The sequence below is a fragment of the Eptatretus burgeri genome, chromosome 1, assembly GCF_056783735.1.
Source record: "Eptatretus burgeri isolate ZD-2024b chromosome 1, Ebu_testis_v1, whole genome shotgun sequence".
NCBI lineage: Eukaryota > Metazoa > Chordata > Myxini > Myxiniformes > Myxinidae > Eptatretus > Eptatretus burgeri.
The window spans coordinates 71,413,857-71,427,691 of record NC_140961.1 but is presented as its reverse complement, the minus strand read 5'-3'; the positions used below and the strand labels follow the sequence as shown (position 1 = coordinate 71,427,691).

The window sequence follows — 13,835 nt, the reverse complement described above, 5'->3', positions numbered from 1 at the left end:
AAATCAAAAACCAACGTAGAAACAGCATTGTTAAAATAGGTGGTGGTGGAGGCCTAAACCCTTGATGAAGTATTGGAGTTATTCACACGTCATGAATGCTTCCATGACAAAGAACAAAGTCTGGACAGGTGACCACTCCATCGCAGGGTGCAGAAATTTCCGTTAGGGAATGATGAGTAGCAACCCACACCGTCAAGAGCAATGCAATAAGACTTTGACCACCCCACCACTCACTGTTGAAATATGAGCAAGAGTCAGCAAGATGACTTCCCATATTTTATTCCAGTCCACCATTTATATAATTTCACAGTCTGCACGTTATCACACCATTAATAGCATCTGCTAACAGCGAGCACTTCATTTGTTTTTGGTTTTTTTAATCGATCGCAAACCTTCGCAACATCATGCAAATGTAGCCGACTTTCCGAAAAAAAACTAGTCACCCAAGAGCTGGTTGTGATAACATCCATCTGAACAAATTGTTAACATTACACACTTATAAGAAAGATATTGGGGAAGACATCTGAGAAGAGGGACAAAGCGGTGAATATTTTCCTGTATGAATGGAGAAATTTTTATCTCGTACTCAACTGACCGTCAGTCCCACATTCAATGTTCTCAAATCCTCAGTCACCACACAATAATTTTGCAGTTTATACCCAGAAAACAGCTTTCAAACTTTCCTTCATCAAAAGCTCACATTCCATTGCTGCATACATCAATCGAAAATACTGCGAGCAGACATGAATTCGGGAAATGTCTCGCAAGTTTGAACCCAACGTGACACAGTCGAAGGCAATGGATGGCCAGAATGCACGAGTGCTGACCAAACCATGATATCTGCCACAGAAAGCTGCCTACCCACCAACCAACTGCTCTCTGTAGTCGTCATTGCGCTAGCAGGATCTAAAGCTTCAGCCAGCAATCGCATGGCAGCTGCCCGTCTCTTGGCATCTCCAGCCAGTAGGTGGGATGTAGCTCGGTCTACCCAGGTATCGACAATGGTGGCCTGTTCTGGGTCCTGGCTGCAAGTGCTAAGGAGACCAAAAAGGAAACGAGCTATATTGCCTTCACCCTCAATGGGACCAGCAACTGTGGCTCCGAGGCGCAATTCTGGATGAGCAACTACGGAAGGTAATGGAGGAAAGGAATACAGAGAAGTCAGTTATAATTAGTATCAAGAGATGATGAAAGAATGACAGATTTGAGGGATAGTTGGAGGGAGAATAATGATCAAAAAAAGAAAAGGGATGCGAGACAAACCCAGCCCAGAACAATGTAAATTGGCATTATGAAGTCAAGGAAAAGATTAAGAATGTTGGACTCGAACGTGTGAGTGGCCGGAGAAAAATAAATGGAGGGGGAAAAAAAAAACAAAACCGTCCTCACCATCCTTCCAAATAAGTGTGAACACCATCTGATATTCCTGCCGGAAACCTGTTTGTCCCATCGAGCCCCCCAAGCAGGAGCGAAGAGCCGAGGAGATGGAACGCACCGAAGAATGCACATGTGTGTTACCGAGCACACGATACCGTTTCTTCAGCAGTCCGTAAAGCACCAGCAGCGAAAGTGGAGGACTCGCTGGATTGGCATTAATTACGAGGTCCCAGACAGCACCGTGGTGCTACAGAGGAAAGCACAAAAGCAAAACATCAATTCATTAAATGCAAGTTCTGCACCAATTGTGGGTGCAATGCAGTTTGATGTACAACTGGCATGCTCATAGAGCAGGATGGTTATTTACCGAAAACGAGGTTGCTTCAACTTCAACCTAACTTCGAGACCTTTTGCAAACAAAGGCTCAAACATAACAGTGAAATCAAAAGGTTCACAGTTTTTAGGAAGAATATCAACAAAAATAAGCAATAACAAAGAACTTTGGAGGAGGTGGCCATTCGGCCCAACGTGTCTGTGTTACTTCAACCCCAGCTACGATATCACCCATCCAAACGCAAGCTACCTTCAAGTCCTGCCAATATCCCTGTACCCCTCGATCTCCAATGCTTCTATGAACCTAACTAATTCCAATTTAAACTTATCCACTCTTTCTGCTGCCACTACCTTTTGAGGGAGACCATTCCGTGCATTAACTACTCTTAGAAAATAACAACTCTGAAAACAAAGACGAAAATCTGATTGATGGAATGATTGGCAATAGGCTGAATAAGTTGGCATGGTTTCTGTAACGTTGCCAAATTTAGGGATGGTCAGTTGGAAGAGAAAAAAAAAAACAACTTTACTTTTAATTTCTTTATTGTAAACTCATTTCATTCAGCAGGCTAGAGGAAGATAGTAGATAGTTTCATACTTCATAAGACTTCATAAAACAGCTTATTATTATCAATAACTAGCAGAGTACCCACCTTATGGACAATCCTGTTCCAAGCATGCAACATGTTCTTCTGATGCATACCTTTATTTGGGCGGTGTAGAAGCACCTGGCAGCTATGTATAGGCAAGAAACCCCCCCCCCCCAAAAAAACCTGGGTTGCGTGCATGAAGCAAAAACATCCCCCTGCTATGCAATTCAAAACACCTCACTGTACTGGAAAACGTGGGGACAGGAATACTGCACTGTAAATGGTGGAGAATTGTAATACCCTCAACCACCTGGAGGTGGTGCAACACGATACACATTTACATAGAGAATTTACCCCCCCCCCAAGACCACCGGCAAAGATAAATACACCGCTATATATTAATTTGGGTCATGCGGATCCTCTGCAGCAAGTCTGGATGTAATTGGCCCAGAACTCTAGGAGGAGTAGCGTGACAAACACACAAACACAGACCTGTCCGTGAATTATAGTAAGGATTTAAATTAATTTAAGCACCACAAGATTCTGCCGAAGAACCAGCGAACGACGTATGGTTGATTCAAACAAAGTATGGAATCTTTATTGTCTACAAGTGCAAGTTTATAGCACAACCAGCTCAACATTTCTTACGATTAAACTGCAAACAATGTTTGTAGTTGAGAGTCGAGCCAACACAAGGATCAGAGACAAGGATACAACCCTAAAGCCATACTGCCAACTCTTGCCACGCTTCCTACGATACTGTAAACATTATGAAGGACGCAAAGGGGTTAAAAGTGGACAGATTTAATAAATAGTGAATTTCACGTTAACCTCCTCTTTGACATATATATATATATATATATATATATATATATATATATATATATATATATATATATATATATATATATATATATATATATATATATATATATATGCACTTTTATCAACAAAAAAGGGAACCACAACTGATATACAATCCTGTAAAACCAGAACTGATTCACAATAAATACTGTATTTAATATTTACACAAGTAAAACATAAACAATTAACGAGCCAGAATAACTGTGATTATTTCAAAGGAAACAAATGACGGAATAGTCTGCGATTTAACATTTTATCATCTTATTAGAGTACAGTGTTAAAGTCGTTTTTTTGTTTTACATAAAAAAGTAAAGTTGGGTGTTTGTTGAAGGGTTAATTCAGTGTTTCTCAAGGTGGGGCATGATAATATTTTGGAGGAGCATGAGGATTCAGAATTAATGAATCAATATATGATCGCTTTCATAGCTTTGCTACGAGTTCCCTTCTTGGTTGACTCAGCCATTTCTGGTGGATTTATCTGAAGTACCAGAGCAATAGCAAGAGGAGTTATGCGAGCTGCAACAAGATGAGTCTGTGAAAACTCTTTTCACGATCAAAGGAACCATGATGTGGCTGTCTGCGGAGAGCGAAAAGAAATACCCAAACTCGATTACTTTGGCAAGGGAAGTATTGATAAATTTTCCATCATCTTATTTCGTCGAATGTGGGTTTAGTGTTGTTACCGATTTGCTGCAAGCTAAGAGAAATCAACTGGAAATCACGAAACGTGGTGATTTAAGGCTGAAACTGACAAAATTGGTTCCTCGAATCAAACAAATCTGCAGCCACGTCAAGGGCAGGGCTCCCATTGAAGTGAGTAGCAATTGAATAAAATTTGCAATAAAGTTTTAATAAAGCCTTTTGAATACATATGTAGTATATACTGTAGTGTCTCCAATCATGGTGGGGCGCACGATTATTTTGAAAATCAAAGTGGGGCGTGGGACAAAAAAGGTTGAGAAACACAGGGTTAATTAGATGTTGACACCAAGTATCCCCCTCCCCACCCCACCGACCTCTTTTAGGTTCAGACCTATACGAGCTATACTTTCACTGAAACACACCTTTCCGAGGATAGACTCCAGACTGGGAGCTTCCATGGCATTTGTTGCAGATTTGTGAATGATTTCTCTCCTTTCTGAAGTTTCCTCGTCCACACCCGGGCCGCACACACTCTGACATAGGCTCTGGACGTCCTGCTGCAAAGCTTGCAGTCGTTCGAGGATCGCATCTTGCCGTCGTTCGAGGGCTTGCAAGCACTCATCAGAATCGGTGCCGGAGCCAGATTCGGGACTCGTCTGCACATGAGAAAATGCATTGTTCAGGGTCAGAAAATGGATAGCCACAATATTTTTAATTGTTTAAAAATCCCTATAGACGAGTGCAGTGTTTCTCAACCTTTTCTGTCCCACACCCCACTTTGATTTTCAAATAAATCGTACGCCCCACCATGATTGGAGACACTACAGTATATACTACATATGTATTTTAAAGGCAAAGCTATGAAAGTGATCATATTGATTCATTAATTCTGAATCCTCATGCCCCACCAAAATATTGCCACGCCCCACCGGTGGGGCGTGCACCCCACCTTGAGAAACACTGGACTCGTACATGATCAGTTTAATTTTGCTCAGAAAGCGAAAAACAGTGAAAACAGGTAATTGTCTCAATCATGTAGAATAGCTTGAGCAACTAACAAAGCAATACTCTGAAAACAGATCTCTCGTGACACTCATATCGTCACTCGAGACATACACCTAGAATATGGGAGATAATTCTAGTTTTCACCTGAAATTGAAATTTTTTGAAAATACTCGAATAAAAAAAAACACAATCCATCAATTTAGATTTATTTATTTTACACGATCCATCAAAGGCTCAAATTCCTCAGTTCAGGAACAGCCGAACAGGAAAAGCTTTATTTCTCAAAACCTGTTCTGTCACTTATTTGCATCACCTGAAAAGTTCATCGAACACCTTATCACATGCAATGTTGATAAAAAAAAGGACATGGGAAAGGTTGGTGGTGGTCATATGGCAGCTGAGCTGCCAGGGTAGCTATCACTTCTTGAAGCGCGACTGTGTTGCTGATGCAGTGGCCCTCTACCAGTAAACACACTGGAACTGGTACTCATTTCACCAACCTCGGAAGGATGACAGGCTGTCAACCCCCTGGTGTATTAATTCAGCGGCCGACGGGGCTTGAACTCAGGACCATAGGATCCCAAGCCACCACCCTAACCACTGAGCCAACACCAGGCTCACATGGGAAGGGTTACAAAGTTAGCTCAGGCATTACATCGCAGGGCGCCGCCATCTTGTCAGAATGTCCACGTTCCTCCGCTCTGAGAGCCTGAGCGGAAAATTTGATTGGTCAGGACGGTGTACGATTTTTTTCAAAGTTCTACTAAACTGGAGGGTTTTTGGAAGTACAAACAAGGCGATTTGTGTTCTTCAGTGTTCAGAATAAGTAATTCAATCTAAATTTTAAAAAAAATTTCAAAGGTTGTCGAGAAACAAACAAAAAACCCCCAATGAATCGGAAGAGTACCACCGTTGATGCATTTGTGAAACACCGTCTTTTACACCACCTTATTTAACACATTTAATTAGTTATTTGTGCCTGTGGGGTTAAGTGATTGGTTCACTTTGTCTGTCAGTCTGTCCTGTCTACAAAGGTCAGTTTATGATCGAGGAACAACTCAATTTCGATTGAATGTTATATTTTAAACACAAATCTGAAAACAAACCTGGAGTTGAGCAGCACCTTTGGCTCTGAATTTGTCCCAATTGCACATGTGTAGAGAGGAGTGAGACAATTTATTTTTATCCGTCTGTCTGTCAATCAAACAAAATTGAAAATCATTCCAAAGGAGAAAACTTGCTGTTTTTAAGAAAATTATAAAAGGACACAAATAACAGGCATGAAGAAAAAAAATAAAATGCAACATGTTCAATAAGGCGGTGTAGAAGACGCTGCATCAAAGGCGGTAAACCTCCAAAAATATTTTTTTTTCTACAACTTTTAAAATCTTAATGTTATTTTAATTGAATTATCAACTCGAACACCGGAGAACACAAATCGCCTTTTTAGCATTTACAAAACCCTGTACGTTTCGTAGAACTTGGACAAAATATTACAACATTTTACATCATCACAACCAATCAAATCTTCCGCTCACAGACTCCGCTCATGATGTCCCTTTTTCTCAATACTGCTCGGGGTCATGTGTTCCATGACTCACGACTTTGCCCTTTGTGAGGTTCCAAAAAACATCTGTATATATATTGTTGTGGGCAGGGGGTCGGTGGCGAGAACGACCGCGAGGTGGGGGAGCTTACGCCTCTCCCACCAGACTCCCCGGAATTGTAGGTCGTCGCTCCGGATAATTCCGTGAGCTGGCGGGTCGCTGAACCGACCGTGGACGCCAATATCTCAACTGTATAGTGTAGCGTCTGTTTGTCTAAAACAAATTTACCTAATTAACTACACGATTTCGACTACCGGGGAAACCACGCCCTCGGCACGTCTTGCTCGAACCGGGTCACTCTACTGACTGTGGTAGGGTTCCAACTCCCGACGACCAACTCCGGTTCAGGTGCAGCCGAGCGGAAACTGCCAAAGCCATGCCGGCTATGATAGACCGATTGCTGGGGATGAAACCCCGCTTATATTCAGACCCGAACCATGCTGGACCAAAACAAGAGAGGATGGAAACGGACTGGGAATATTTCTACAATTGTTTTATTTAGAGTAAAATAAAGACAAAGGCCAGACTTGACGCGAATATGCAATTAGGGAAATATTTACAATCAGCAAAAACACTTACTCGGTTCCACTTACAAGATGGGCCTACACACACACACACACACACACACACACACACACACACACACACACACACACACACACACACACACACACACACACACACACACACACACACACACACACACACACACACATATACACACACACACACACACACACGAAACCCAGAGTTCTTTATTGGACCCTCCAGCCGATGAGAGAGAGAGACGAGCTGGGGGTCAGAGTCCGGATGGGTACCTGGCCGTCGGAGAAAGGGGGTACTCTGTGCTGCGGCTCCTGACAATGGTCGTCTGCCTGGTCCTGGTCGCACGTGGGGGACTCGTGGTTCGTGGCGGAGCTCGGGTGGTGAATAGTCGGGGTCCACGAAGGGAGGTCGGGGTCACTCTGCCCTTCCTTGTGGAGGTCCAGCAGAGACGCGTTCGCCGCCTCGATGACCCTCTGCTCAACCCTCGTGACAGCAAAAACCAACTAAACTCGTAACAGCCCCTCGTAACCACTGCTCGTAACCACTCGATAACTCCAGCGCAACCCCCAAAAAAACTCGACACACTCGCAACCCCACCGGTCATTTTTATAGATCCCCTTCAATTGGGGAGGGGCCTTGGTGAAGCCGACGTCACTGTTCGCCCCGATTGGATGGGGCTTTCATGGGTCTGCCCTTTCTGGGCGGGGTTTCGGCCAGGCAGGAAAAACCCGTTCACCCTACTGCAGACTCGCTAAAAAGGACCCACCGCCACATTGAATTGGGATGCTGGAGGAAGCGGCAAGGAACGGCTGCAAGATCCTGCCTTGGCAAGTCAGAGTGTTTGTAGACAGCGGGTGGGTAATGGATCGTGATGGGGAATGGAATGGTGGTTGGTTGTTCGTTGGATGTAAAGATTTAATAACTAACTAAAAAGAAGTCGCAACGCACGTTTTTGATTCTCCCACAAGACAAAAAGAAAGGAATCTGATTGCACATGTACTTAACGGGATAACTGACTTTTGAGACATCTGTATGTTGAATCCAAATGGTTTCCAGATCCGTAACAATATATATATATATATATATATATATATATATATATATATATATATATATATATATATATATATATATATATATATATATATATATATATATATATATATATATATATATATATATATATATATACACACAAATAAATAAATCCCAGGAGTTATTAACCTCCGCCATCTTCGAAGATGGATGGAGGTTACTGTTTTCACCCCTTTCTATTTGTTTGTTTGTGAACAGTATTACGGAAAAACTCCTCGACGGATTTCGACGAAACTTGGTGGGGGGTGGGGGGGTTAGGTATGGTCCAAGGATCATGCCATTAAATTTTGGACTTGATCCCCCCCCCCAAAAAAAATTTAGAGAAATTTTTTTTTTTTTTTGCATTTCTACATGTTTTAAGTGATTTCCTACCCCCCCAAAAAAGAAATTTTTTTTTTTTGCATTTCTACATGTTTAAAGTGATTTCCAACCCCCCCAAAAAATTCCCCCCCCCCAAAAAAAAAAGAAAAAATATATATTTTTTGCATTTCTACATGTTTTAAGTGATTTCCAACCCCCCCCCAAAAATTTTTTTTTCACCACCCCCCCAAAAAAAGAAAAAATGTTTTTTTGCATTTCTACATGTTTAAAGTGATTTCCAATCCCCCCCTCCAAAAAAAATTGTTGGAGAAAAATTTTTTGCAACTTTATTTTCAACAATTTCGATTTTTTATTTTTTATTTTTGCATTTTTACATGTTTTAGGTGATTTCCAACCCCCCCCTCAAAAAAAAAAATGGAGAAAAGAACTATAACTCTCAGCACTGTTGACATCATATTTAATGAATAGATATAAGGTTCACTTGAGTGACCCAGCAGTATTGGCAGTGGAGGTTTTGCACTCTCCCGAGTGCTCCCCCTCGAGTTTATTTATATTTTTGAATGCCACAGACAAACACACTGAAGCAATTGCTTTCCCCCAGTGTTTCCTTGCGCCTGGTACGAGACGCCGGACTGAACATCGAGACGACGACCATTGATCCAAAGTCAGGTTGAGTGAACCAACTGCTTCCCCACCGCCACACACACTTTGCGGAATAATTACTCATTCGACTTTAACTTCTGAGGTTAATGGAGAAACTCGTTGGTAAATGAATCGGTGAAGTGAAGGACAAGGAAGTTTAACGACGGAGCGAGGACCTGGGATTCCAATCCACGTTTTGCCTTCCTTGTGTTTAGGACGCGCAGTTTGAAGCGCTCAGCGATGTCGTTCTGCAAAGTGAGTGGACACCGTGTGTAGGTAGACAGACACCGTGTGTAGACAGACACCGTGTGTGGACAGACACCGTGTGTGGACAGACACAGTGTGTGGACAGACACCGTGTGTGGACAGACACCGTGTGTGGACAGACACCGTGTGTAGGTAGACACCGTGTGTAGGTAGACACCGTGTGTAGACAGACACCGTGTGGGTAGACACCGTGTGTACACAGACACCGTGTGGGTAGACACCGTGTGTACACAGACACCGTGTGGGTAGACACCGTGTGTACACAGACACCGTGTGTACACAGACACCGTGTGTACACAGACACCGTGTGTACACAGACACCGTGTGGGTAGACACCGTGTGGGTAGACACCGTGTGTAGACAGACACCGTGTGTAGGTAGACACCGTGTGTAGACAGACACCGTGTGGGTAGACACCGTGTGTACACAGACACCGTGTGTACACAGACACCGTGTGTACACAGACACCGTGTGGGTAGACACCGTGTGTAGACAGACACCGTGTGGGTAGACACCGTGTGTAGACAGACACCGTGTGTAGGTAGACACCGTGTGTAGACAGACACCGTGTGGGTAGACACCGTGTGTACACAGACACCGTGTGTAGACAGACACCATGTGTATGTAGACACGGTTTTTACACCAACGTCGCGACCTCGTCCCCCCCCCCCTTCCCTATGTAATGACAATGAGGGATGAACAGGCCGCGGCGGCGCTCGCCTAGACCGTCACGAGGCTCCACGAACTCACCTGTAACGGGGCTGTGGAGCATGCCGGCTTCACTTTGTACATACATGTGGGTACAGACAACTCCAAGTTCTCATTGTATATCTGTTTCACCTTGTACATTCTGTGGCGACAATGAAGACGGGAGATAAAAGTGAGTCAGATGCGGAACCAAAACCGATGTTTAAAAAAAACCAAAAACCCGAAAGGGAGTGAACATCGCCCTCTACAGGCGGCTCTAAAACATAAAATATATATATGTATGTGTGTGTGTGTGTGTGTGTGTGTGTGTGTGTGTGTGTGTATGTATGTTTGTTTATGTGTGTGTGTGTGTATGTATGTTTGTTTATGTGTGTGTGTGTATGTGTGTGTATGTATGTGTGTGTGTGTATGTATGTGTGTGTGTGTGTGTGTATGTATGTGTGTGTGTGTGTGTGTGTGTATGTATGTATGTTTATATGTGTGTGTGTGTGTGTGTGTGTGTGTGTGTGTGTGTGTGTGTGTGTATGTATGTATGTGTGTGTGTGTGTGTGTGTATGTGTATGTGTGTGTGTGTGTGTGTGTGTGTGTGTGTGTGTGTATGTTTGTGTATGTGTGTGTGTGTGTGTGTGTGTATGTTTGTGTGTGTGTGTGTGTATGTGTGTGTGTGTGTGTGTGTATGTATGTATGTTTGTTTATGTGTGTGTGTATGTATGTTTATGTGTGTGTGTGTATGTATGTATGTTTATGTGTGTGTGTGTGTGTGTGTGTATGTGTGTGTGTGTGTGTATGTATGTATGTTTATGTGTGTGTGTGTGTGTGTATGTATGTATGTTTATGTGTGTGTGTGTGTGCGTGTGTGTGTATGTATGTATGTATGTTTATGTGTGTGTGTGTGTGTGTGTGTGTGTGTGTGTGTGTGTGTGTGTGTGTATGTGTGTGTGTGTGTATGTATGTATGTTTGTTTAAATATGTGTATGCATGTATGTGTATATGTGGATGTATGTTTGTGTAAATATATGGATGTACATATATATATATATATATATTGTTGTGGTTGACGAAATTCGCAAACCACCATTCAGGTCCCTTAGGTGAGATATCTCTGTAAGTATATGTGTAGTTATGCCCAAACCCGTTGTTTAGAGGGAATAAATGTCATTCATTCGGGCTGCGACCCTTCTAGATAGCCGTTTTTCTTTTACTATCTTTATTTTGGACCAGCCGCCATTACTACCACCACCAACCACGTCAGCCATCACACAACAACCACCAGCCGCAACGCCGCTTCACAACAACAACAACGCCAACAGCCACGACCTTTACCGTCACATCTCGCTCTCGCAACCATCGCATCACCGCCATTTCCGCGCCGCTTGTAGGCACCGATACTGGACTCGTGCAGGGCGCGCACCGAGCAGCGTGTGCAGAAACATCACAGCCTTTCCGAAGAAAACGGATCAAAAACGACTCACGCCCACTTCTGTTCCGTCCTATCGGCGAGCGTGGGGCGATTTGGCCCCGCCTCCAGGTGCGTTGGAGTAATATCGCTATATGCAAATTCATGGATCAAAAAGCATTCACGCCCACTTTTCCTCGGTCCAATGGGGAGCCAGCCAGAGGTGAAGGGTCGAAGGTAAAGGGTCGAAGGCGAAGGAGCGAGGCCCCGGGGGCTATAAAGGGCTGCGTTCGCTCGCCAAGAAAGTAGTAGGGAGTCGGTGGAGTTGGGAAGAGCCAGTCAAGAGAGGAGTCGGAGAAGGCAGTTGGACGGAGCTGTGGAGAGTTGGAGAGGTGGCGGCGGCGAAGGCGGTCGAGGGGGTGCTCGTGTCAGAGTCGGGGAGCTGCGGAGGGGAGAGGCCGGCAACGCGACCGAGGTCGTGGTGGAGACACTCGTCGCGGGACCCGAGACAGGGAGATATCCTCCTTCCCCCGAGCATCAACAACCCCCTCCTGTTTCCCCCCGCGCTGAGATAGTGCGAGAAGGGGGCCCCGTTCCCACTCCATACCAGGCAGTCCCAGCGAGGCCCGCGGAGTCGGGGCGCCAGCGCCATTTTGCGGCTCATCACCAGACGGGTAGGCTCGACGTGGTCTCGGCCCCAGGCCGTCTGCCCCCTCATAGTGGAGGGTGGTCCCTTTTTCTTTTGCTTTGAGTATATGTGTTGTCGGTGCCGTCTGTGAAGTAAAACTGTATAAGTGTTGCCGTGTGCTCGGTAGTCGGTTAGCTCTGCATTGTCTTTTGCTTTTACATTTGCTTTTTGTGCATTATTGTGTGTTTCTTCTTCTTCTTTTACATTTGCTTTTGGTGTAATTGTATATGTGTGCTTTCCGTTCATCGCGAAATAAATGTGCTTTATGTTGAACTGTTTTCCCGTTTCGCTTCGTCTTTTCCTTTATTGAATCTCCATCTTACTTCACGTAAAGGGTTGGTCGTGGGCTAAAACGCCCGATAATTAATCGAACGGTCCAGGTTGACGATAACACCGCTCGGTTATCCCGATAGTACGGAACGGGTCGCTTAAAGTGGCCCGTGTCCGAAGTCGACCTGCGGCGAGGTGCGATCGCCCGGTCTACCCTCCGTGTGGGTACTTAGGTAGGTCGAATTTGGCGAGCAACCCTATCCCACGCGGGGGGCCGATTGGCACGATCGTGGTGAGGCCGAAAGGCCCACCCGTGACTGGTTCCCGGCGTTAGTCCGAGAGGGTCACGACGGGATTGTCCGTCCGGTGGGCGACGTGCCGCGATTCGAGTTACGTGGCCGTTCGCACGCCGGCGGGCGCGAATCCGCAACAATATATTTCCATCTATCCACCCAACCATATATATCAAACAATCCATCCATCAATATATGTGTGTATTTATGTATTTATGTTTGTATGTGTATGTATATATATATATATATATATATATATATATATATATATATATATATATATATATATATATATATATATATATATATATATATATTTGTCTAAGCCTGGTGTTGGCGCAGTGGTTAGGGCAGCGGCTTGGGATCCAAAAGGTCCTGAGTTCAAGCCCCGTTGGGCCACTGAATTAAAATACACCAGGGGGTTGACTCAGCCTGTCATCCTTCCGAGGTCGGCGAAGTGAGTACCAGTGTACTGGGCCGGTGTATACCCCGGTTAAAATAGGTGTACCATATCCCTGTGTCGTAAGAGGCGACCAGAGTTGCGTCAGGAAGGGCATCCGGCGTAAAACATGTGCCAAATCACTATGCGGATCATACGGATGATCCGCTGTGGCGACCCCTAACGGGAGCAGCCGAAAGAAGAAGAGGAGTGTATATATATATATATATATATATATATATATATATATATATATATATATATATATATATATATATATTTTTGTCTGTCTGTCGTCTCTCCATCCGTCCATCAATATATTTGTGTATATATATATATATATATATATATATATATATATATATATATACATACACAGTGAAGAGAACAAGTATTTGAGACACTGCCGATTTTGCAGGTTTTCCCACTTACAAAGCAGGTAGAGGTCTGGAGTTTTCATCATAGGTACACTTCAACTGTGAAAGATGGAATCTAAAACAAAAATCCTGAAAAGCACATTGTATGAATTTTAAATAATTAATTTTCATTTTATTGCATGAAATAAGTATTTTATCACCTACGAACCAGTAAGAATTCCGGCTCTCACAGACCTGTTAGTTTTGTCTTTAAGAAGCCCTCCCATTCTCCACTCATTACCTGTATTAACGGCACTTGTTTGAACTCGTTATCTGAATAAAAGACAGCTGTCCACACTCAATCAATCAGACTCCAACCTCTCCACAATGGGCAAG

The 13,835-nt window shown here is 43.8% G+C and overlaps 1 protein-coding gene and 1 long non-coding RNA gene across 4 annotated transcripts in view; one reads left to right on the top strand and one right to left on the bottom strand.

The window, feature by feature from the left end:
* Positions 1–263: 263 nt before the first annotated feature.
* On the bottom strand, positions 264–10,234 carry AIMP2 (aminoacyl tRNA synthetase complex interacting multifunctional protein 2). Of its 2 annotated transcripts, none has more exons than XM_085887546.1 (4): positions 10,040–10,234; positions 4,229–4,462; positions 1,390–1,624; positions 264–1,125 (listed from the first exon to the last, which is right to left on the bottom strand). In XM_085887546.1, the coding sequence occupies exons 1-4, from the start codon at positions 10,136–10,138 to the stop codon at positions 719–721; spliced, it is 975 nt and encodes a 324-aa protein (XP_085743672.1). In that variant the 5' UTR covers positions 10,139–10,234; the 3' UTR covers positions 264–718. The 2 variants fall into 2 exon arrangements, with proteins under 2 accessions (XP_085743672.1, XP_085743681.1); XM_085887555.1 differs by having other exon boundaries at positions 10,130–10,221.
* The window catches only part of LOC147034713 (uncharacterized), a 47,967-nt gene continuing 42,842 nt past the window's right edge, over positions 8,711–13,835 (top strand). Inside the window, exon 1 of one of the 2 annotated variants that reach the window (XR_015059918.1) lies at positions 8,711–9,049. This is a non-coding gene — a long non-coding RNA (uncharacterized LOC147034713). The remainder of the gene's footprint in view (positions 9,050–13,835) is intronic. The other variant, XR_015059917.1, reaches the window with a different exon arrangement.

What these genes read in the sequence shown, in the direction of transcription:
- AIMP2 (XM_085887546.1), bottom strand. Translation starts at nt 10,138, where the DNA reads ATGTACAAGGTGAAACAGATATACAATGAGAACTTGGAGTTGTCTGTA. An exon ending in GCTCCACAGCCCCGTTACAG is followed by an intron (nt 4,463 to 10,039) that starts GTGAGTTCGTGG and finishes TCTCATGTGCAG; the next exon opens with ACGAGTCCCGAATCTGGCTC. An exon ending in CACACTTATTTGGAAGGATG is followed by an intron (nt 1,126 to 1,389) that starts GTGAGGACGGTT and finishes TACCTTCCGTAG; the next exon opens with TTGCTCATCCAGAATTGCGC.